This window comes from Neoarius graeffei, chromosome 3, assembly GCF_027579695.1.
Source record: "Neoarius graeffei isolate fNeoGra1 chromosome 3, fNeoGra1.pri, whole genome shotgun sequence".
Classification (NCBI taxonomy): domain Eukaryota; kingdom Metazoa; phylum Chordata; class Actinopteri; order Siluriformes; family Ariidae; genus Neoarius; species Neoarius graeffei.
Window position 1 is genome coordinate 78,964,699 of NC_083571.1, and position 23,729 is coordinate 78,988,427.

General features: G+C 44.0%; 2 protein-coding genes across 2 annotated transcripts in view; one reads left to right on the top strand and one right to left on the bottom strand.

Moving 5' to 3' along the window:
- The window catches only part of scfd2 (sec1 family domain containing 2), a 417,589-nt gene extending 413,579 nt beyond the window's left edge, over positions 1 to 4,010 (top strand). The window contains exon 9 of the mRNA XM_060917394.1: positions 3,647 to 4,010. Within this exon, the coding sequence (XP_060773377.1) occupies positions 3,647 to 3,739 (93 nt within the window). The 3' untranslated portion in view covers positions 3,740 to 4,010. The remainder of the gene's footprint in view (positions 1 to 3,646) is intronic.
- Positions 4,011 to 7,385: 3,375 nt separating this feature from the next.
- rasl11b (RAS-like, family 11, member B) lies at positions 7,386 to 12,771 on the bottom strand. The gene is made up of 4 exons (XM_060917395.1): positions 12,399 to 12,771; positions 11,391 to 11,447; positions 11,221 to 11,297; positions 7,386 to 8,545 (listed from the first exon to the last, which is right to left on the bottom strand). The coding sequence occupies exons 1-4, from the start codon at positions 12,511 to 12,513 to the stop codon at positions 8,048 to 8,050; spliced, it is 747 nt and encodes a 248-aa protein (XP_060773378.1). The 5' UTR covers positions 12,514 to 12,771; the 3' UTR covers positions 7,386 to 8,047.
- Between the last annotated feature and the right edge of the window lie 10,958 nt (positions 12,772 to 23,729).

Below are 23,729 nucleotides of genomic sequence, written 5' to 3' on the forward strand. Positions count from 1 at the left end.
AACCACTGTACCACCGTGCCACCCATCCCGTTTCCCTGGGGTCTAGTTAGCACAATTAGGGCCGTAGCAAAAACTTTGACATGTCTGAAATAGGTGAAAGTTTGCCAGGAATTACAGCGCTCAGCGTAAATGAGTGCACCCCGTTTGAAAAGTAACATTTTAAACAATATCTCAATGAACACAAACAATTTCCAAAATGTTGACAAGACAAAGTTTAATATAACATCTGTTTAACTTATAACGTGAAAGTAAGGTTATTAACATAACTTAGATTACACATTTTTCAGTTTTACTCAAATTAGGGTGGTGCAAAAATGAGTACACCCCACTGAAAGTCTCTGGAGCAAAGCTAAATTGTCGACTACAAATGTCTAATTTAACAAGAATACAATCAGAGGTGAGTCTAATTAGTCATTGCACAGGTGTCCAGCAGACAGTTGACTATAAAAGGGTGTTACTTAAAGAAAACCCCTCCCCATTTCATGCTGTCAGCAATGGTATCACATGGAAGAGAAATGACGCAAGACCTGAGAAAGAAAATAATTTCTTTACACCACAAAGGTGAAGGCTACGAGAAGATCAGCAAAGCTTTACTTATCAGTCAGAATACTGTAGCAAAAGTGGTACAGAAATTTAAGAAAGATGGAACTGCAACCATCTCACAGACGTCCAGGTCATCCACAGAAGTTAACACCTCGACAGGAGCGTCTTCTGATGACAAGTGTTGAAGAAAATCGGCATGCAAGTTCACTGCAGTTATCTAAAGAAGTAGAAAGCCAAACTGGGGTGACTATTTCCCGTGACACAATACGGCGTACACTGCAGAGGAATGGCATGCATGGATGCCGTCCACGAAAGAAGCCCAGACACAAAAAAGCCCGCCTAGAGTTTGCCAGGGCCAATGCTGACAAAGATGAAGACTACTGGGACTCTATACTCTGGAGTGATGAGACCAAGATAAATGTTTTTAGAACTGATGGCGTCGCAAAGGTGAGGAATACAAGGAAAAACGTGTGGTGCCTACAGTGAAACATGGCGATGGCAGTGTCCTTATGTGGGGCTGCATGAGTGCTGCTGGTGTCGGGGAGCTGCATTTCATTGATGGCATCATGAATTCACAGATGTATTGCTCTATACTGAAAGAGAAGATGCTACCATCAGTCCGTGCCCTTGGTCGTCGTGCACTTTTCCAACATGACTAAAAACGCATCTAAGCCACTGTTGGATTTCTGAAGAAGAACAGGGTGAAAGTGATTCAGTGGCCAAGTATGTCTCCTGATCTGAACCCAATCGAACACCTATGGGGAATTCTGAAGAGACAAGTCGAGCATCACTCTCCATCCAGCATCCAGTCACTAAAAGAGGTCATTGTTGAAGAATGGAAAAAGATTGATGTTGCAAAATGTCGCCAACTTGTTCATTCCACGCCTAGAAGACTTGGTGCTGTCATTAAAAATCATGGAGGCCGTACAAAGTACTAGATGTAGTAGTTTTTGTTGGGGGGGTGTACTCATTTTTGCACCACCCTAATTTGAGTAAAACTGAAAAATGTGTAATCTAAGTTATATTATTAACCTTACTTTCACGTTATAAGTTAAACAGATGTTATATTAAACTTTGTCTTGTCAACATTTTGGAAATTGTTTGTGTTCATTGAGATATTGTTTAAAATGTTACTTTTCAAACGGGGTGCACTCATTTACGCTCAGCACTGTATATTCATGAGCTCACTGTTCACCCACAGAGTGAGGAGGATGGTGAAGGAGGGAAAAAAAACACAAAGATCATCATTTCAGAAATACAAAATTTAGTTTATTCTTTCGTAACATAATGCTTTTTTAATCGTGGCAACAAAAAAAACCCTAGATCTTCCTGAAAAGTGCAACCTGAACTACACCAAGCGTTATTCAAGGGCGGCACGGTGGTGTAGTGGTTATCGCTGTCGCCTCACAGCAAGAAGGTCCGGGTTCGAGCCCCGTGGCCGGCGAGGGCCTTTCTGTGCGGAGTTTGCATATTCTCTGTGTGGGTTTCCTCCGGGTGCTCCGGTTTCCCCCACAGTCCAAAGACATGCAGGTTAGGCTAACTGGTGACTCTAAATTGAGCGTAGGTGTGAATGTGAGTGTGAATGGTTGTCTGTGTCTATGTGTCAGCCCTGTGATGACCTGGCGACTTGTCCAGGGTGTACCCCGCCTTTCGCCCGCAGTCAGCTGGGATAGGCTCCAGCTTGACTGCGACCCTGTAGAACAGGATAAAGTGGCTACAGATAATGAATGAATGAAGAATGTCAACAACCTGTAACTGGAGATGGGCGGCCCCTACCTTCCCCCAGCCCCGCCCTTGAGTAGGAGTCTGAAACTGCGTCCATTTTCACATCATTCACAGAAGTTTACCCCCCCCCTCCCCCCCCCCACAGCCCCTTGCTCCCTTTTTTTTTTTTTAATAATTTTTCAAAATTACGCAGTGGGTGGAGTTCGGCTCGAAGATGGGAGTTAAGTTACACTTTAAGGATCAGGATATTTACAGCCAAAAACCTGGTTGCCTCTGCCAAGAGGTTCAAACTTGGCCATAGATAAAATTTTCAAGAAAATAACAAACCGCACGATCACAGAAATGGTTAATGAAATACAAAATGAGTGGTCTGTTCAATTAATATCTTAACATCTGGATTTCAACCCTTCTGAGAACCTGTGGTCTGAATTAAGAAAATACAGGAGCGATTAAAAATGTTCTCTATGCAGGAATGTCCCAAGTGTCTCCATTACACAAGAAATTCACTGTTGTTCTCTCCGTATCATGTCCCAGTATACAAATTTGGAAGGGTGCCCTTTTTTTTTTAAATAAAATATAGAACCTTTCTCTTTACAATGTCTGCATTTTGCATATGATTTTATCCAAAGCTTATAAATGAGGTAGAATACAGTCCAAACATCACATTACATTCACATTATCTCTAGCCGCTTTATCCTTCTACAGGGTCGCAGGCAAGCTGGAGCCTATCCCAGCTGACTACGGGCGAAAGGCGGGGTACACCCTGGACAAGTCGCCAGGTCATCACAGGGCTGACACATAGACACAGACAACCATTCACACTCACATTCACACCTACGGTCAATTTAGAGTCACCAGTTAACCTAACCTGCATGTCTTTGGACTGTGGGGGAAACCGGAGCACCCGGAGGAAACCCACGCGGACACGGGGAGAACATGCAAACTCCACACAGAAAGGCCCTCGCTGGCCCCGGGGCTCGAACCCAGGACCTTCTTGCTGTGAGGCGACAGCGCTAACCACTACACCACCGTGCCGCGCCAAACTTCATATCATAAAATCTTATTTGAGTTTGGAATCTAAGCCGTAAACTCAATAATACCAACAAGAATAGAGTAATTACCAAGAACACAAATGATGGAGCTGATTGTGCAAGCGCCCTCAAGTAGTGATAAAACAACAAATACAGTTAATGCGCGTTCTGTAACTCTGCTTTGCATTCGCTGGATTCTGGGTATGACATGGCCGCTCACGCTGTAGTGAGGTTAGAGCAAGATTTGTAAAATCTGTCTTTCCGAGTGTAATATTCTGCTGTCCCTATGGTGAAGGGGTATCAGGTATCGTGTGAGCTCATCTGCTGTGTGCGTTTGTGTCTCACAGGTTTTGGTGATCTCGACAAGGCTACTGAGGCCAGCTGATATTCCACACCTGCTCTTCAGCACTGACAGACTCTCACCTGATATAGGAGTGTGAGAAGAGAAAGCAGAGACCACACACTCCTGAAGACACACACATTGCAGACTAGAAGCCTGTGAGATATTTTTACTTACCAGACACCAACACGAATGCTTCTGTAGTGTGCGTGTATGCTTTGGTAAAAGTGTGTATTTTGCTCTAAAGAGACTAAAAAAAAAAAAAAAGTACGCTGGAGGCAGATGCGAAGGGCACTTAATTTGTAAGCTGTTGAAATAAATACGAGAATAAATGCAGTGTGGGGATGGTGTTCGACGTGTTGGTGCTCACACTCCTGTTTGTGTCTCCTTTTTTTTGCCTCTACAGTTTCATCCTTTCTCTCCACTCAACATTCACTGCTGTCAGTTGCTGTATGTATGGGGTCCAGACTAGGGTGGCTTTAGGTTAACAGGGTGCAGTGATGCTTCTTCCCATGAGGATGCAGTTTATTAGAGATGCCATCACTGTTACTCTATAGATCTGTAGAATACAGTGGTGCTTGAAAGTTTGCGAACCCTTTAGAATTTTCTATATTTCTGCATAAATATGACCTAAAACATCATCAGATTTTCACACAAGTTCTGAAAGTAGATAAAGAGAACCCAGTTAAACAAATGAGACAAAAATATTACACTTGGTCATTTATTTATTGAGGAAAATTATCCAATATTACATATCTGTGAGTGGCAAAAGTATGTGAGCCTTTGCTTTCAGTATCTGGTGTGACCCCCTTGTGCAGCAATAACTGCAACTAAACGTTTCCAGTAACTGTTGATCAGTCCTGCACACCGGCTTGGAGGAATTTTAGCCCATTCCTCCATACAGAACAGCTTCAACTCTGGGATGTTGGTGGGTTTCCTCACATGAACTGCTCGCTTCAGGTCCTTCCGCAACATTTCGATTGGATTAAGGTCAGGACTTTGACTTGGCCATTCCAAAACATTAACTTTATTCTTCTTTAACCATTCTTTGGTAGAACGACTTGTGTGCTTAGGGTCGTTGTCTTGCTGCATGACCCACCTTCTCTTGAGCTTCAGTTCATGGACAGATGTCCTGACATTTTCCTTTAGAATTCACTGGTATAATTCAGAATTCATTGTTCCATCAATGATGGCAAGCCGTCCTGGGCCAGATGCAGCAAAACAGGCCCAAACCATGATACTACCACCACCATGTTTCACAGATGGGATAAGGTTCTTATGCTGGAATGCAGTGTTTTCCTTTCTCCAAACATAATGCTTCTCATTTAAACCAAAAAGTTCTATTTTGGTCTCATCCATCCACAAAACATTTTTCCAATAGCCTTCTGGCTTGTCCACTTGGTCTTTACTGCTCAGCTGCAGTTTGCTAATGTTCTTTTTGGAGAGCAGTGGCTTTCTCCTTGCAACCCTGCCATGCACACCGTTGTTGTTCAGTGTTCTCCTGATGGTGGACTCATGAACATTAACATTGGTCAATGTGAGAGAGGCCTTCAGTTGCTTAGAAGTTATTCTGGGGTCCTTTGTGACCTCGCCGACTATTATGCGCCTTGCTCTTGGAGTGATCTTTGTTGGTCGACCACTCCTGGGGAGGGTAACGATGGTATTGAATTTCTTCCATTTGTACACAATCTGTGACTGTGGATCGGTGGAGTCCAAATTCTTTTTAGAGATGGTTTTGTAACCTTTTCCAGCCTGATGAGCATCAACAACGCTTTTTCTGAGGTCCTCAGAAATCTCCTTTGTTCGTGCCATGATTTGTTGTGAAACGTGTAAATCCGTTGAGAAAATTTGGGGGGGGGGGGTGTCGGCGAGAGGCGAGGCTTGTAGTGGCACAAGCAGGCAGGACTGACCGACCGACTGCCCGCCAGCATCTTTCGGCAACGCTCATCACAAAATTAGTTGCAGCTGTGATAATGGAAATCATCATTGCTTTCTTCAATATTTATGCTAACGACAACTCACGACGATTTCCGGCAATGTTTTGGCACTAGTTTCATCTCACTTCTACAATTCACAGAGAAACAAGCTATACATACACGGTTTTGATCACTTATTAAGTTCTAGTTATTTTGGTTAGTTTTCAAAGTTACTTCGCCAATATGGCGAAAGTTTTGGACCGCAAAAATGAGGATCGTGCCAGGGAAATCGATAAATTGAACAGGATAAAGAACTGTTTCCGATGGGCATGGCTTGATAGTAGTGTTACTGTGCAGATAGGGACACAAACTGTGACGACGTGCCTGACGGAACATATCTGAAAAGTGGACGTGCCGGGAAAGGTTCTGTGTATTCTGTGCTCAGATATGATCAATTATGGAAACAGAGGAGCTAGAAACATCCAGGAGCACATGAAAAAAAGCACAAAGGTACATTTTACTTAAATTGTATATATATATATATATGTGTGATTCCACGCTTATGGGTACATGAACTTATTTTTAAAAATTCACCTAAAACCATTTCTTTTTTTTACCATCAGGTCACAAAACATGTAATCTTTAATGAATGATATGTTAAAAGATAACTTTAATTTTCTGAGATGTAATAAAAACATATTTATATGCCAAAGTCAGAACGTAACAGAAGTGTTGTGGACATATATATTCTCAATTTTAACAATGTAGAATTACTTTTTGAAACATAGGAAGGTGATGTTTTAGCAAATATAATGAATAAACATGTGTAGTAGAATAAACATACACATTCTTTCAATAAGATTAACATGGTATATAGCTAGATTGTAATTAATTTGTAACAGACGCGAGATGGACAATCGTAACAGAAGTAATGTAACAGACATCATTTTGGAACTCATAGGCTTGACTTTGGCATATAAATGTTTTTATTACATCTCAGAAAATTAAAGTTCTCTTTTAACATATCATTCACTAAAGATTACATGTTTTGTGACCTGATGGTAAAAAAAAAAAAAGAAATGGTTTTAGGTGAATTTTTAAAAATAAGTTCATGTCCCCATTTCAGTACCCATAAGCGTGGAATCACTCATATATATATATATATAAAATGTGGGAAAGGGGGATTGTGAATTGGGCAAATGCCCCCTAGACTGGCCAGGTTAGGCCAGCGTAAGGGGACATTATGCTCAACTGTTTTTCACCATACTTGTACATTAATTTGCAACAGGCTTGCAATAGAAAATTGTAAGATCATTGAAAGTTCAATAGTCTATTTGATATTTATTTCACACAGAATACAATTGTTTGCAAATATTTCAAGCTTTCAAAAGGTAATGATTTCCCTTTATTTTCAATGTTAAAAGTCATCAGAGGTCACCATTTCTTAGTGCATTTTATAAAATGCACCCCCCCTTTGAAACCCCCCATGCACATTTTGCGTGCATTATGTCTGCCCTTGGCAAACATTTCAGAGTTTTTTTTTAAAGTCCCATTCTCATCCCTGAATATAGAAAATTCTAAAGGGTTCACAAACTTGCAAGCACCACTGTATGTTACCAAGTAATTCCAATCACATTTGACTTAAAGTCAGCATTTTAAAGGGTTAGCACGGTGTTGGCCTGGTGCTTATTGTGCTGCCTCGTGCTCTGGCTGTGCCAAATGGCTGCTGTTTAACTGATGACACAAGCAACTCCAGCACCATTAACTGGATCTTTGCTGACTTCAGTAGCTGTAGATAAAAAGCAGTACACAAACCAGTCGGAGTCAAAAACTGTTCAAACTCATTTTTATTTTCAATCACAAAACAATAAATAAGTTCAAGCCTTAGCCCTAAGGCATGATGTAAAGTGCATATAAAAAAATAAATTGGCACTGAAGGAGTTTACCACAAAAAAACACACGGCTTGTGCCCTTCAGCTTTAATGCCTCGTTTCTTTAGCAATGCCTGCTTTCAATTTCTTTCTGCTTAGAGCTGAAAGTCTTGACAAAGAAAACATCTGCGTCAATAAAAATAGCCAGCCCTCTGTCCTTCACAAGCTGTTGCCAGGTGAAGTTGTCTACAGATATAACGCAATGTGTGCGTACGTTAAAGTGTTCATTTAGTCCAAGCTTTTTTTTTTTTTTTGCATTCATCCTTTTAAACTTTAGGTGCACAGTTCTCAGTATCCTGCTGCATCCGAGCTCATAAAAGTCAGTCAAAGCAGCACAGGTGGCTTAACCTCCACCACCAAGCTGGTCAAAGATCACAAGTCACCGATTTCAGGGGTCATAGTTCAGAACCCCTTTGTTCTAGATCTGGCCTGCTGATTAGCAGTTGAGCTCAAGAGCAAAACCAAAACTTTACTTCAATGAGCTTGTCTTTTGGATCTTCACCCTGCCACTCGACCCTGCACACCATTATCCCGTCTGGGCTGCATCCCTCGCTCTCTTCTTCACACGGAGGTGACGGTGCGCACTTTGGCCGACAGGGCCTGCTTGAAGCGCCTCTTGAGGTCCTGCATGTTGGGTGATTTGGGTCTGGGGATAAGCGGTGACCTCTTCTTCTCATTAGTGGCTGAAGCGGTGTTTGCATTGGTGCTAAACGGCACCTGTCTTTTTGCAAGCTCTGTGCAGAGTCTGTGGAAAGCTCCATGCACCTGACTGTAGTCTTCGCTGGCTGACACTTCATAGAAAGAGCAACCGAGTGCCACAGCCAACGCCGGGCCCTGCTGCGCTTCCACCCGCCTCACGTGCACCATGTCTGCCTTATTGGCCAGCAGGATAATGGGTGGTGCCGGTCTATCAGCGTACACATGGCTCACAAGCTGATGGAGCTGACTAATGAGGTCGAAGCTGTGGCGATCTGTCACAGAATAAACCATGACCACGGCGTCGGCCCACTGGATGGAGCGTCTCACGTGGTCAGTGCAGCTCAGGCCATTGGCATTTACCTGAAAGAGACGTAATATTCGGTTAGAATAATTGTGTCGGACTTGCATAATACCAGAACGTGTCCAAGAGTCAACCTTCAATCATACACTATATGGTCAAAAGTATCCAGACACCTCACCTGACCATCACACCCATGTGTCTTCCCCAAACTGCCACCACAAAGTTGGCAGCACACAATTGTATAACTGGATGTCTTTGTACACCATAGCATTACAACTTCCCTTCACTGGAACTAAAAAGCTCAGCCCCTGTGCATAAAGTGAGCTCCATGACATGCTGTCAAGGATGGAGTGGAAGAGCTCAAGTGGCCTGACCTCAACTCCGCTGAACACCTTTGGGAATGCACTGGAACACTGACTACACCCCAGACCTCCTCACATCATTAACCCCCTTGTTGCTGAAGACGCACAAAGCCATGCTCCAAAATTGAGGAAAGCCTTCCCAGAAGAATGGGAAAAGGATGTTCAAAAAGCACACATGGGTGGTATGGTCAGGTGTCTGCAAAGTTTTGCCCATATAGTGTAGGTATCATTTTATACCTCGGCTAAAACCAAAACCAAATACGCTTAGGGCGGGAAAAAAAAATACTTCTCATCTCACAAATAGCCATACAGTGATGCTGCCTTGTCATACAGAGGAAAACCAAGTTAACATTAGTTATAGGGACATTCATGTATCTCATGGCAGTGTTGGAGTATCGTTTACTGCCCGAGATGGCTGTAAAGAGGCGAGGAAAATAATGGGAAAGGATCAGTTAGTTTGGACAACTGTTACATGAACTGAGGGGAAATGAGGTGGCTAGACTTGAAGTCTGAAGTACAGACATTGTGGTTTTTGGAGCACTGCCCAGATCAGGAAAAAGACCCTTCAAAACTCAACATGACAACCGGGGGGAGCACAATAATGAAATGCGTGAAATAACTCATTAGAATTACTGAAACTTGCATTTGTTTCTAATGTTTAGGAAAACTGCACGACCTGAGAGAAAGCCACACAAACCAGTCTCCCACTGTGCTTAGGCTTGTGATGTTTGCGCATGTAGAAAATAGTGATGACACAAACTGAGTAACAAACTGCCAGGAAGCCCACTTGTTCAAAACAAAACAAGCAAAAGGCTCTTACAAAAGGCAAAAACTCCATCAGCTCTTTCTGGCAGCTAACAGATATAAAATCAGCCGTTAAATGTCATCACCAATACACACTCCGATATGGCAAAGAAAAACATTTTGCTCAATTGGAACAAGGAATGAAATCCTGCCACTGGTATAACGGATGTACAGCTTAAATAAAAGCCAAGTCTTTATTAAAATTCAGGACCCACTTATGACACGTCGCCTTTTTTTAGTCTCATGCACTCCATATATTTACAAAATATTTCATCTGTAACTAGTATTAAACTGAGGCTGCACGGTGGCGTAGTGGTTAGCACTGTCGCCTCACAGCAAGGTGGTCCAAGAAGGGTTCGAGCCCAGTGGCCAATGAGTGCCTTTCTGTGTGGAGTTTGCATGTTCTCCCCGTGTCCGCATGGGTTTCCTCCGGGTGCTCCGGTTTTCCCCACAGTCCAAAGACATGCAGGTTAGGTTAACTGGTGACTCTAAATTGACCGGGAGCGTTAATAGTTGTTTGTCTGTGTCAGCCCTGTGATGACCTGGTGACTTGTCCAGGGTGTACCCCGCCTCTCACCTATGGCCCTTTTCCACTACCCTTTTTCGGCTCACTTCAGCCCGACACGGCTCGCGTTTCGACTACCTCAGAGCAGCACGGCTCAGCTCGCTTCAGCCCTGCTTAGCACCCAAAACTCGCACAGTTTTGGAGTGGGGCTGAAGCGAGCCAAACCGAGCTGAGTGAGGCTAGGGGCATGAGGAGACACTCCCCTGTGCACTGATTGGTGAGGAGGAGTGTCCTCACACGCCCACACACGCCCCGCGAGCACGCTGGGATCTGTAAACACCGCAAACCCGGAAGAAGAAGAATTACGAGAATTTCTGAAGCCTTATGCGCCTCGCCTCATCTATACGCTCTTGCCAGTATCTGTTGGCGTTGTCGGTGACAACAAGCCACAGCACCAAGACCAGCAACACTAACGACTCCATGTCCTCCATGTTTATTGTTTACTATCCGGGTCGTGAGACTACCGCTTAAAAGCTCACTGATGTCACTGTTTGCGCCGCCTAACGACATCACATGACGTCCACCCACTTTCGCTAACTCCACCCAATGTGTCCACCCACTTCCAGCCAGCACGGTTCAGCGCGGTTGTAGTCGAAATGCAACTCCAACAGCCCCGCTCAGCATGGCACAGCTCAGCCCGACTCAGCACGGCACGGCTCAGCCCGACTCAGCCGCGTTGGTAGTGGAAAAGCGGCACTATAGTCAGCTGGGATAGGCTCCAGCTTGCCATGTAGGACAGGATAAGCAGCGACAAATAATGGATGGATAGTATTTAAACTCCTGTGCTTAGGCTTGTTAAGCTTTTATTAAATGGATTACTACATGTATAATAACCCATAACCATTACTGTGTTTGGTTTTTGTCCCTTCTCTTACTGATAGTGTGTCTGTTTTTCCTTTTGCTTCAAATATAAGAAAAGCTAATAATTGCGAGGAAAACCATCAGACCAGCAAAACGGTGCACTCTCAGGCAAACAGTAAGATTTAGATTTGGATCAGCTTACCTGGACTCCAGGTGTGTCCTGGACTTGAATGGCCACTTGTTCTCCGTCGATCTGGACTTCTCTGGAGTACAGAGTTCCTGTAAACACAAACACCAGGTGTGATCATCATGGTGAGAGGGAGACTCCACACAGGTTCAACAGGGGGAAGGAAGGGGAGTTTGCCATTTTACCTGCATTTCTCTCGTAGTCGCCAATAAAGCGTTTGGTGAGAAAGCGGACAACCAGTGCTGGAAACAAAAACACAGTGTATAAGCTTTCATTAAAGAACAGTTTTTGAAAACACAGACACTAATGTCCAGGGAGAAACACAAACACACACACACACACACACACGACACTAACGTCCAGGGAAACACACACTAACGTTCAGGGAGAGACAAAGAGGGAGACACTAACGTCCAGGGAGAGACAAAGAGGGAGACACTAACGTTCAGGGAGAGACACAGAGGGAGATGCTAACGTCCAGGGAAACACACACACACAAATGTTCAGGGACACAGAGAGAGAGAGACACTAACGTCCAGGGAGAGACACTAACGTCCAGGGAGAGACACACACTAATGTTCAGGGACAGAGAGACACTCTAACGTCCAGGGAAACACACAGTAACGTTCAGGGAGAGACACAGAGGGAGACACTAACGTCCAGGGAAACACACACACACACACACACACACACACACTAATGTTCAGGGACACAGAGAGAGAGAGAGAGAGACACTAACGTCCAGGGAGACAGACAGACACTAACGTCCAGGGACAGAGACACACAGACACTAACATCCAGAGAGAGAGACACTAACGTCCAGGGACAGAGACACACAGACACTAACATCCAGAGAGAGAGACACTAACGTCCAGGGAGACACAGACACACACAGACACTAACATCCAGAGAGAGAGACACTAACGTCCAGGGAGACACAGACACTAACATCCAGAGAGAGAGAGAGAGAGAGACACTAACGTCCAGGGAGACAGACAGAGACAGTAATGTCCAGGAAGGGGTAACTGTTGTGAGAGTATGGAATCATCTTGTGCGCTTGCGCGATGTAAATATAACGTGTGCGCGCGCATGCTATTAGCTTATCTTTAGGGACTTTATGGCCTCTGGGGGAAAATAATAATAATAATAATAATAAAGTAATGTTTTAATAGTACAGAAAAGTCTATAGTTACCTGTTTTGCCCACTCCGCTGCCCCCGAACACAGCTATCTTAATGACCCGGTTGGACAGGCAGCAGTCCGGGTTCGGGTACTCCACTATAGTAGACATGTTCTGAATGAGGCGCATTGTAACTAAACAGCAGATAGTTTAACCGACAAAAAACAAAGTCCAAGCCGAAAAACTGCGCAATATGCACTCACGCTCCGTTTCTCTGAGGACTCGGGCTGATTAAAGCGCTCCGTTTCTCTGAGGACTCGGGCTGATTAAAGCGCTCCGTTTCTCTGAGGACTCGGGCTGATTAAAGCGCTCCGTTTCTCTGAGGACTCGGGCTGATTAAAGCGCTCCGTTTCTCTGAGGACTCGGCCTGCTTAAAGCGCGGAGCTCTCTCCTCAGTCTGAATCCAGCCCGAGCGCCTGCAGGAGATTTATAAGAAGAACTGCTCTGTGATTGGCTGTTGTTGAAGACTGTCGCATTTACTGTCTCCGCCTCCTACTTTGAATATGGAGCCGCGAGCCAATCAGGATGCTGATGGGGGAGTGACAGGTCGTCAACGGATTCATATATTTTTTTAAAAGCCAAGCAGACAGAGTCATCTATATAAGAAAGAAAGCACAACTTTATTCATCACACACACTTGTGAAATTCCTCTCTGCATTTAACCCATCTGAAGCAGCGAACACACACACACACCCAGAGCAGTGGGCAACCGTGCGAACAGCACCCGGGGAGCAGTTGGGAGTTAGGTACCTTGCTCAAGGCCATCCCATATTAACCTAACCACATGTCTTTGGACTGTAGGGGAAACCCACGGAGACACAGGGAGAACATGCAAACTCCACACAGAAAGGCCCTCACCGGCCGCTGGGCTCGAACCCAGAATCTTCTTGCTGTGAGGCGACAGTGCTAACCACTACACCACTGTGCCACCCAACTATACCAACTATATACCAAGTTTCAAGATATTATTTGTCACATTTTTCAAGTTCTGCTGCACGAAACCAACACTACCTCTTTACGCCCATGGCATAAACCCACCAGACCTTCGGTCCATCCATCCAGCCATTATCCGTTGCCACTTATCCTGTTCTACAGGGTCGCAGGTGAGCTGGAGCCGATCCCAGCTGACTACGGGTGAAAGGCGGGGTACACCCTGGACAAGTCGCCAGGTCATCACAGGGCTGACATATAGAGACACACAACCATTCACACTCACATTCACACCTACGGTCAATTTAGAGACACCAATTAGCCTAACCTGCATGTCTTTAGACTGTGGGGGAAACCGGAGCACCCGGAGGAAATCCACGCGGACACGGGGAGAACATGCAAACTCTATACGGAAGGGCCCTTGTCAGCCGCTGGGCTCGAATCCAGAACCTTCTTGCTGTGAGGTGACAGCGCTAACCACTACACCACCATGCCGCCCCTTTTGGTCCAGGTCAGCTAAAAATAAAAATTTCTCACATTTCTTAGTATCAAAAGGCACATATACATTACTTAGTCCAGACATTTACCAACTTTCAAGACCATACCACTCATAGTTTTCAAGTTCTGCTCCGGAAATAAAACCTACCACTAAGACTAACCTGAGAGACTAATTCTGAAATGTTTTCCATGGAAACATGAAAAATTAAAATTCCTCAAATTTCTGGGCGGCACGGTGGTGTAGTGGTTAGCACTGTCGCCTCACAGCAAGAAGGTTCTGGGTTCGAACCCAGCAGCCAGCGAGGGCCTTTCTGTGTGGAGTTTGCATGTTCTCCCTGTGTCTGCATGGATTTCCTCCTGGTGCTCCGGTTTCCCCCACAGTCCAAAGACATGCAGTTAGGTTAACATGGGGCGGCCTTGGGCTGAGGTGCCCTTGAGCAAGGTACCGAACCCCTGACTGCTCCCCGGGTGCTGTGTGTGGCTGCCCACTGCTCTGAGTGTGTGCATGTGTTCACTGCTTCAGATGGGTTAAATGCAGAGGATGAATTTCACTGTGCTTGAAGTGTGCATGTGACAAATAAAGGTTTCTTCTTCTTGGTATGAAAAGGCACATCTACATCACCTTGTTAATATGTATACCAAGTTTCAAATCTGTATCATGAATAGTTTTGGATATACGCTCCAGAAACGAACATTGTTCTTAGAAACTAAGTCAAAATCTATTCTTTATGTAAAAATTTGAATTTTTTTTTTTCAAAAATCCAAAATAGCAAAAGGCACCAGTTCACATGTTGAATCCATTATTAACATATGTATACAAAGTTTCATGAAGATATCTTCAGTAGTTTTAAAGATATGGCCCAGAAACGAAAATGTGACCAGATGGACAGCCAGAACTCGCTTCTATATCCCCCACCAAACTTCGTTTGGGTAGGGGATAAAAATTCTTGGAGGCTAAGGGCAAGGATGTGTTGGGAATTCCATCTTTGACTCTCTTCAATGAGTCAAATCCTGACTCTTTCAGCTCCCAAACATTTTATTTCCTCTAAACAGCAATATTTTGATCAGGAATTATGTTATTTTCCTAAATATGGCTGAAACTGTTTCATGAAATCTTACTATGCCTTGTAATATGAATGTGAATTGGCATATAAAGTAAGCTTTCCTGCATTAATGTCCCTCTGTGCTTCATTTCCATCAACAAGCAGTAGTCCAGAAGGACACTGTCTGTCATTCACACACCTCATCCTTCTTATAGCTCAGATGTTGGAAAGAGGTTTTCTTTTGAGTCATTGACACCATGAGTCAACTCTCAACCTTTACCTAAGCAAGATCTTTTTTCCATTCTCTCCTCTTATATTATTGGGGTCAGTGTAGATAGGTTTAAGGGCTTTTTCCTGAGGGTCCAACAATGGCAGTTTGGTGGTGCTGGGGTTCAAGCCCCCAACCCTGTAATCGGTAACTCAAAGCCTTAACTCATTGAAGCACTGCTCACCCTTCTCCTTTGGTGAATTTCTGTCACCTGTTACCTCCGAATTGGACAAAACAAGGCTTTCCCACAGATACTTTTCCTTTATGGCCAAACAGCATGGCTATGGAGCAGCTGCATTTAAGGCTGACATGGAATTTTACCAAATGTTACAATCACTTGTGTTCCTGTCAGTATGTACTGAACCTGGAGCTAATGCAGTATATTAATGCCGTGAGAATGGAGATAAACGAAGACTTGACTCAGACTAAATATGCAGAATCATTTTAAAATGTTTGGGGGAATGTATTCCTTGACTCCAACCTTGTTTTCATGCACCTTGCTTTGTGCACAGGCGCATTGTCATGCAGGAACAGGTTTGGGCTTCTTAGGCTACATCCACACGACAACGGCAATGAGATGTTATTTAAAAATATATCGCGTCCAAATGGGCAATGATCAGTAAAATATCAGGTCCATATGGCAACGCAACGCTTGCTGAAAACGATGCAATACACATGCCACACCTCTAGGGGCGCTGTAAGATGGTCCCTTCGGAGACACCAGAACAATAGAAGAAGTAAGTACGCATGCGCATAAACTATTATGCGCGAGACTTCATATTAGCCACAAAGTCAGGAAAATCTGTTCGTAAAATTACGTTATAATGACCAAATACAATGAAAAGTATTTTTCCAGTCTCACCTGTGAAAGGTAATCCCATGTGATCTCGTTTGGACGGCAAACCTGTTGGTACAGTTAAACGCAGCTAATCTTTATTCTCCGCTTTGACCTCTCCAAAATGGCGGCGAGGATGACGTATGATTCTACGCGGAAGGCGGCGTCTTTAATGGTCCGGAATAAATTGAATACTACACGTTGATGGATTAATTTGTTGTTTCTCACCTGTGAAAGGTAATCCCATGTGATCTCGTTTGGACGGTAAACCTGTTGGTACAGTTAAAGGCAGCACATGAATCTTTATTCTCCGCTTTGACCTATCCAATATGGCAGCGAGGATGACGTATGATTCTACGCGGAAGGCGGCGTCTTTAATGGTCCGGAATAAATTGAATGTTACACGTTGATGGATTAATTTGCTCCTCTACGCCCTTTTTGAGGAATGTATTGTCGGACTTAAATCAACATCTGAAGAGGTGAGATCGCTCCTTTTTTTCCCTATTTTTGCTGGCGGGATTGACTCTGCCCTAAGGGCAGAGTCTCTCTCTCTCTCTCTCTCTCTCTCACTTTGCACCATTACACAATAAATATTCACAGTGAAAATATTTTGTAAGCGCGTTTCATGAACCAAGTTATAGGATTTGTTGACAACTCGCATCGCATCGCAATGAGAAGATCATTGGCACTACTGGTATTAAGAATCAGACCATTTCATAAATGAATATTTTGCTGTAGAGCTGCAGTGTTTGTACAATTGCATGTTTTTGCTTCACTATTACTGTCATTATTCTGCTTCTTGCATTACTACTGTGAACTAACACTGAACATCTCATTCATCTCATTATCTCTAGCCGCTTTATCCTTCTACAGGGTCGCAGGCAAGCTGGAGCCTATCCCAGCTGACTACGGGCGGAAGGCGGGGTACACCCTGGACAAGTCGCCAGGTCATCACAGGGCTGACACATAGACACAGACAACCATTCACACTCACATTCACACCTACGGTCAATTTAGAGTCACCAGTTAACCTAACCTGCATGTCTTTGGACAGTGGGGGAAACCGGAGCACCCGGAGGAAACCCACGCGGACACGGGGAGAACATGCAAACTCCACACAGAAAGGCCCTCGCTGGCCCCGGGGCTCGAACCCAGGACCTTCTTGCTGTGAGGCGACAGCGCTAACCACTACACCACCGTGCCGCCAACACTGAACATAATAATAATAATAATAATATCCAAGCTCGTGTTTCACTCTCACTAGTGCTCTGTAAGGCTTTTTCCTGGTGATATTCGTTACACTTCTACCCGGCGTGAAGCACTCACAGTCATGTGGTTGTGACGTCATCGTAAACAAATCCGTTCTACTCATCCAGACGACTTCACAACGGCAACGTTGCCAGATCTTTCCACTCTGGAATCCGTTCTCAAAAAGATTGCGTTTTGGGCACCCAAAACGCCGGTGCCGTGTGGACGCCAGGCCTAAACGATAAGCAATTGTATCAGAGTCACCTGAATCCGTTGTCGTGTGGACAGGGCCTTAGTTCCACTGAAGAGAAAGTGTAATGTTACAGCATACAAAGACATTAATTACAACTGTGTGCATCCAGCTTTGTGGCAACAGTTTGGAGAAGGAACATATTGAGGTGTGATGGTCAGGTGTCCATATACTTTTGGGAATCTAGTATAAGTACAGAGCCACTGAAGTGACATAGTGGCTTCACTATGCGAATAAAGACATGGAGTCACTGTCTTTGTGACAAGTTATATTGAATTCTCAAAATGAATACACTCACCAAATCATTAACTAGAGCCCACATATTAAGCATAAAATTCCCACAACATAATAAGTATTGGTTCAAGTCACACAATTCATAGCAACAGCTCATGGCAATATCTCCAATATCATGGCAAGATCTACTTGGGTTTCTCTCTCTCATTATCTCTAGCCGCTTTATCCTTCTACAGGGTCGCAGGCAAGCTGGAGCCTATCCCAGCTGACTACGGGCGAAAGGCGGGGTACACCCTGGACAAGTCGCCAGGTCATCGCAGGGCTGACACATAGACACAGACAACCATTCACACTCACATTCACACCTACGCTCAATTTAGAGTCACCAGTTAACCTAACCTGCATGTCTTTGGACTGTGGGGGAAACCGGAGCACCCGGAGGAAACCCACGCAGACACGGGGAGAACATGCAAACTCCACACAGAAAGGCCCTCGCCGGCCCCGGGGCTCGAACCCAGGACCTTCTTGCTGTGAGGCGACAGCGCTAACCACTACACCACCGTGCCGCCCCTACTTGGGTTTGTGGCCTTGAAATATTAACTTGTGGCCTCATATTAATTCATGGCCAAACATCCATCCATTATAACTGCTTATCCTGTGCAGGGTCACGGGCAAGTTGGAGCCTATCCCAGCTGACTATGGGCGAGAGGCGGGGTACACCCTGGACAAGTCACCAAGTCATCACAGGGCTGACACATAGACAAACATCCATTCACACCTACAGTCAATTTAGAGCCACCAATTAGCCTAACCTGCATGTCTTTGGGGGAAACCAGAGCACCCGGAGGAAACCCACAGAGAACATGCAAACTCCACACAGAAAGACCCCTGTTGGCCACTGAGCTTGAACCCAGAACCTTCTTGCTGTGAGGCGACAGTGCTAACCACTACACCACCGTGCTGCCTGGCCAAATGTTATTAAAAAAATAATAATAATAATAATAACCACTTCACCACCTTTATACTGAAGTAATATTCATGTCACACTATAAGACATACAATAAACATTACAATATGTGATGTTAAGGCCTTGCTTTTTAACCCTAATTGCCACTATTTCTTATACTCTTCCATGTAATGCGGTTTCATTTGTGACAGGAGATGCTAAATTAGCTTGTGAAGTAACAAGATGTGATTACAACACAATTTTAATTCACAATTTAAAACACAGTACTTTTGAATCAACATGTTCAAACAAAACTAGCTTCTGATGAATGTGTTTCATTGCTGCTGATGAGCCAGATTCCTCTGCTGGGTCTGTGTTGGAAAAAGCTGGAGTGTCCATAATTATGTAACTGATTCTGGTTTAAAAAAAAATAGCAAGTCTGTATTTCTGTCTCTTTATGCCTGGCACTCTTGTGACAGCCTTATTTTAATGCAGGAACAACTGTGTTTAAAGGAAACATGGTGATTCATATTTTCTTTTGCCAGTTTTTCAAAAACTCATTTCAACATCCATCCATTATTTGTAGCTGCTTATCCAGTCCTACAGGGTCACAGGCAAGCTGGAGTCTATGCTGACTATGGGCGAGAGGTGGGGTACACCCTGGACAAGTCACCAGGTTATTGCAGGGCTGACACATAGACACAGACAACCATTCACACTCACATTCACACCTACGCTCAATTTAGAGTCACCAGTTAACCTAACCTGCATGTCTTTGGACTGTGGGGGAAACCGGAGCACCCGGAGGAAACCCACGCGGACACGGGGAGAACATGCAAACTCCACACAGAAAGGCCCTCATCGGCCACTGGGCTCGAACCCGGACCTTCTTGCTGTGAGGCGACAGTGCTAACCACTACACCACTGTGCCGCCTTCATTTCAACGTGAATGAATATTTATCAGATTATAATAAAAACATACTTTAACACTCATTGTGTCTTTATTTTTCTATGACACATCATTTTCTGACATCATGGTTTGTGCTGGGGCGGCACGGTGGTGTAGTGGTTAGCGCTGTCGCCTCACAGCAAGAAGGTCCTGGGTTCGAGCCCCGGGGCCGGCGAGGGCCTTTCTGTGTGGAGTTTGCATGTTCTCCCCGTGTCCGCGTGGGTTTCCTCCGGGTGCTCCGGTTTCCCCCACAGTCCAAAGACATGCAGGTTAGGTTAACTGGTGACTCTAAATTGACCGTAGGTGTGAATGTGAGTGTGAATGGTTGTCTGTGTCTATGTGTCAGCCCTGTGATGACCTGGCGACTTGTCCAGGGTGTACCCCGCCTTTCGCCCGTAGTCAGCTGGGATAGGCTCCAGCTTGCCTGCGACCCTGTAGAAGGATAAAGCGGCTAGAGATAATGAGATAATGAGATGAGATGGTTTGTGCTAGTACACCATGAAGATGTTGGTAAAACTAAAGAATAGCTTATTTATATACAGTACCAGTCAAAAGTTTGTACATCCCTACTCTACTCATTCACAGGTTTTTCTGTATTTTGACCAGAGGTGGACAAAGTACCCAACTTCATTACTTAAATCAAAGTACAGATCCCACTGGTCAAATGTTACTCCGATACAAGTGAAAGTTGTCCAGTCAAATTTTTACTTAAGTACTGAAGTACTTGCTTTTAAAAATACTTAAGTATTAAAAGTACATTTTCTGTCAATGCATTGTTGTATTATAGCCACAACGTTTACAAAACCTAATGCCTCTGAAGCAACCGACTGGATTCACAATATGAATGCATGCTGTGCCATCATGGTGCTTTAACGGTAAAGTGCATATTCTGGACCAATTTCGTGTTTTTTTTTTTTATATGAAAGCATGTCCCTTTACACACTCATCCAGAAGGGTAATTTTGCACAAGGCCATCTGTCTACAGCAGAAAAAAATAAAATAACAAAATGCATCTGGAAAAATCCCAAGGGAGTCTGGAGCCAGATTCGTGACGTTACCTGCGGAAGCGCCAGCAGGCTGCGCGAGCTTTGCACGGTTTCAGTGCACAGCCTGTGTAGACCAAGCGCTCCCATTTCTCTCTCATTGTCCGGTCTTTTGGGAAACGATGAGTACTAATCCCATCAAGATTGGTGTTGCTACACCCTCCTACAATACATCTGTTAACCATTTTAATAATTACGCGATAACGTTGAAGAAATTTGCAGAAAACCACCAGGTCGTTTTCTCATAAACAAACCAGCGCTGACGTAGGATTCAGAGGGAGGCGTCCCACACGCGACGTCACGAAAATCAATGTTTCCCGGGAAATCCAAATGCCAAGTTTTTTCAGAGGCGGACCAATTCACCTCAAATGGCTTGATTTCAACTGAATTTTTCTGGTATTGCGCAAGGTAAACAAATTGCACAAAATGCAAAATGTGACAGATATTTGACCAAAGTTTAATATAAAATAGGAGAATTACATTGATCTTGCTCCTGAATTTACCTGTGATATGCACTTTAAACTAGCTAGTCAGTGAAACTCCACCTGACATGCTAGCAAACTCTTTTTCAAACTTGTAATCATATTGGGTAGCTAACACTACTAGAAAAGAGAGATTTCTAAGTTTTTTATTTGGCAAGATTATGCTAAAACATAATCAGATAAGTTAATGTTATTCATGTTAGCGTAACTCCAGTTTTAACAGTGTCCAAGTTAACTAGCTATGTGTTAACATTAGCTGTGGACAAGGCGATGGCAACTTGGTGGACAAATCCATAGAAAGTCATTAGACTAACCAGACTGCATAGCTATTGCAACGTTATCGCTAGCTCTAAAAGCACAGACAACTTCATTGCAAGCTTTCTCTTGGAATAAAATGTTTACACACCTTGATATGCTTCCACAGGTTGGATGGCGAGTTTTTGTAGGCCGTGATGTGGTTTGTTTCAGGCAAACAAAGCAAACATTTGAAACGAAACAGATTTTAATCCTTTCAGAAAACTGAAACATGGGTTCATGGGCCATGAGCGTGTGCATTCCACAGAAGAACCGCCTCCTTCCATTCTGCCATCAACTCATCGTGTTCAAATAATGCTGCTGAGAAATCATTGAACTTGATTTTATACAGTCTGTGGACGTGACGTGACGCTAGTGATTACTGACAGGCTGTCTCAGTGTCACCTGCGGAAAAAAACAATCACATTTTGGAAAAGAAAAAAGAAAAAACATCCACTTTCAAAGCTGTTTCATAGTAACGAGGACCTTGATAGAAAGGTAGTGGAGCGAAAAGTACGATATTTGCCTTTCAAATGTAGTGAAGTTAAAGTTGTAAGTTTCCAAAAAAAATAAATAAATACTCAGGTAAAGTACAGGTACTCAAAAAGTGTACTTAAGTACAGTACTCAAGTAAATGTTCTTTGTTACTGTCCACCTCTGACTTTGACTACTTTCTACATTGTAGAACAACACTGAAGACACCAAAATTATGAAATAACATGGAATTATGTGGTAGACAAAAAAGTGTTGGATATTTTAGATTCTTCAAAGTATCCACCGTTTACCTTGATGACGCTTTACACACTATCGGCATTATCTTAACCAGCTTCATGAGGTCGTCACCTGGAATACTTTTCAATTAACAGGTGCCTCGTCAAAAGTTAATTCGTGCAATTTCTTGCTGCCTTAATGCGTTTGAGATCAAACAGTAAACAGTAAGTAATAAAAACACAGTAAATAGCTCAATGCACAACTGTAGTAATCCAGATTATGTCAAGAACCACTCAAGTAAATAAAGAGGAACGACATCCATTATTACTTTAAGACATGAAGTGACTTAAAGTGATTAATAAAAATAAAGAAAACACAGTGAATTAGAAGGTGTGTCCAAACTTTTGACTTGATGCATGTAGGCTGCTTGTTGAGAAGGACATATTTTTCAAGGGATGAGGGTTTGTTTGTTTGTTTGTTTGTTTGTTTGTTTGTTTGTTTGTTTGTTTGTTTGTTTCAGTGCTGTGGTAGGTCTGTCTGCAGTTTCCAACTAATTTACTGTTTGGTCTGCTCTGGTGTGTTCAACATGTAGTGACATGCCTCAGTGGGGGTGGGGTGTGTGTGTGTGTGTGTGTGTGTGTGTGTGTGTGTGTGTGTGTGTGTGTGTGTGTTGGGAATACCTACCGCCATTTTGCAGATAGCCAATTCCCCCAAACATTGCAAACTCAATTGTAAGGATAATCATTCTCCAGATGAACTTTCACACCACTATCAGCTGCTCACTGGCTACAAAAGCACAATTACTGTCTGACATTTAGCCATCATTTAGCACAATCAGTCAACTTACGCTGAAATATGCCTTGATGCCTGGTTATAATACCTCACTGTGTTGTGCGTCACCTTGCTTTGCTTGTGCAGACTTGCATGTGGTCTGTTTATGTCAGACTCTATTCGTTTTGTCAGTGGAAGTGCTTTTCTGTTTTTGGACTCCCCAAAAAAGCATTTCTGCACTTTTATGTTTTCTGCATGTAGTAGTTGTGGGTAGGACCTCACCTCGTCTCATTCTCTCTAGCCGCTTTATCCTGTTCTACAGGGTCGCAGGCAAGCTGGAGCCTATCCCAGCTGACTACGGGCGAAAGGCGGGGTACACCCTGGACAAGTCGCCAGGTCATCACAGGGCTGACACACAGACACAGACAACCATTCACACTCACATTCACACCTACGGTCAATTTAGAGCCACCAGTTAACCTAACCTGCATGTCTCTGGACTGTGGGGGAAACCGGAGCACCCGGAGGAAACCCACACAGACACGGGGAGAACATGCAAACTCTGCACAGAAAGGCCCTCATCAGGCACTGGGCTCGAACCCAGACCTTCTTGCTGTGAGGCGACAGCGCTAACCACTACACCACCGTGCCACCTGGGTAGGGCCTAAAAGTGTTTATTCTCACTGCTGCTCTATGGTCATGTGCTTCATTAAGACAAAGTCTTACACATGCTTTGTGAGTGGGTGAGTGAGTGAGATTCTCTTACACCCAAGTAACACATAGTGTTGGGGAATTGTGGCAATTCCGCTGCTGTATCTGGTGATTAATTTAATTCCCTGGCCC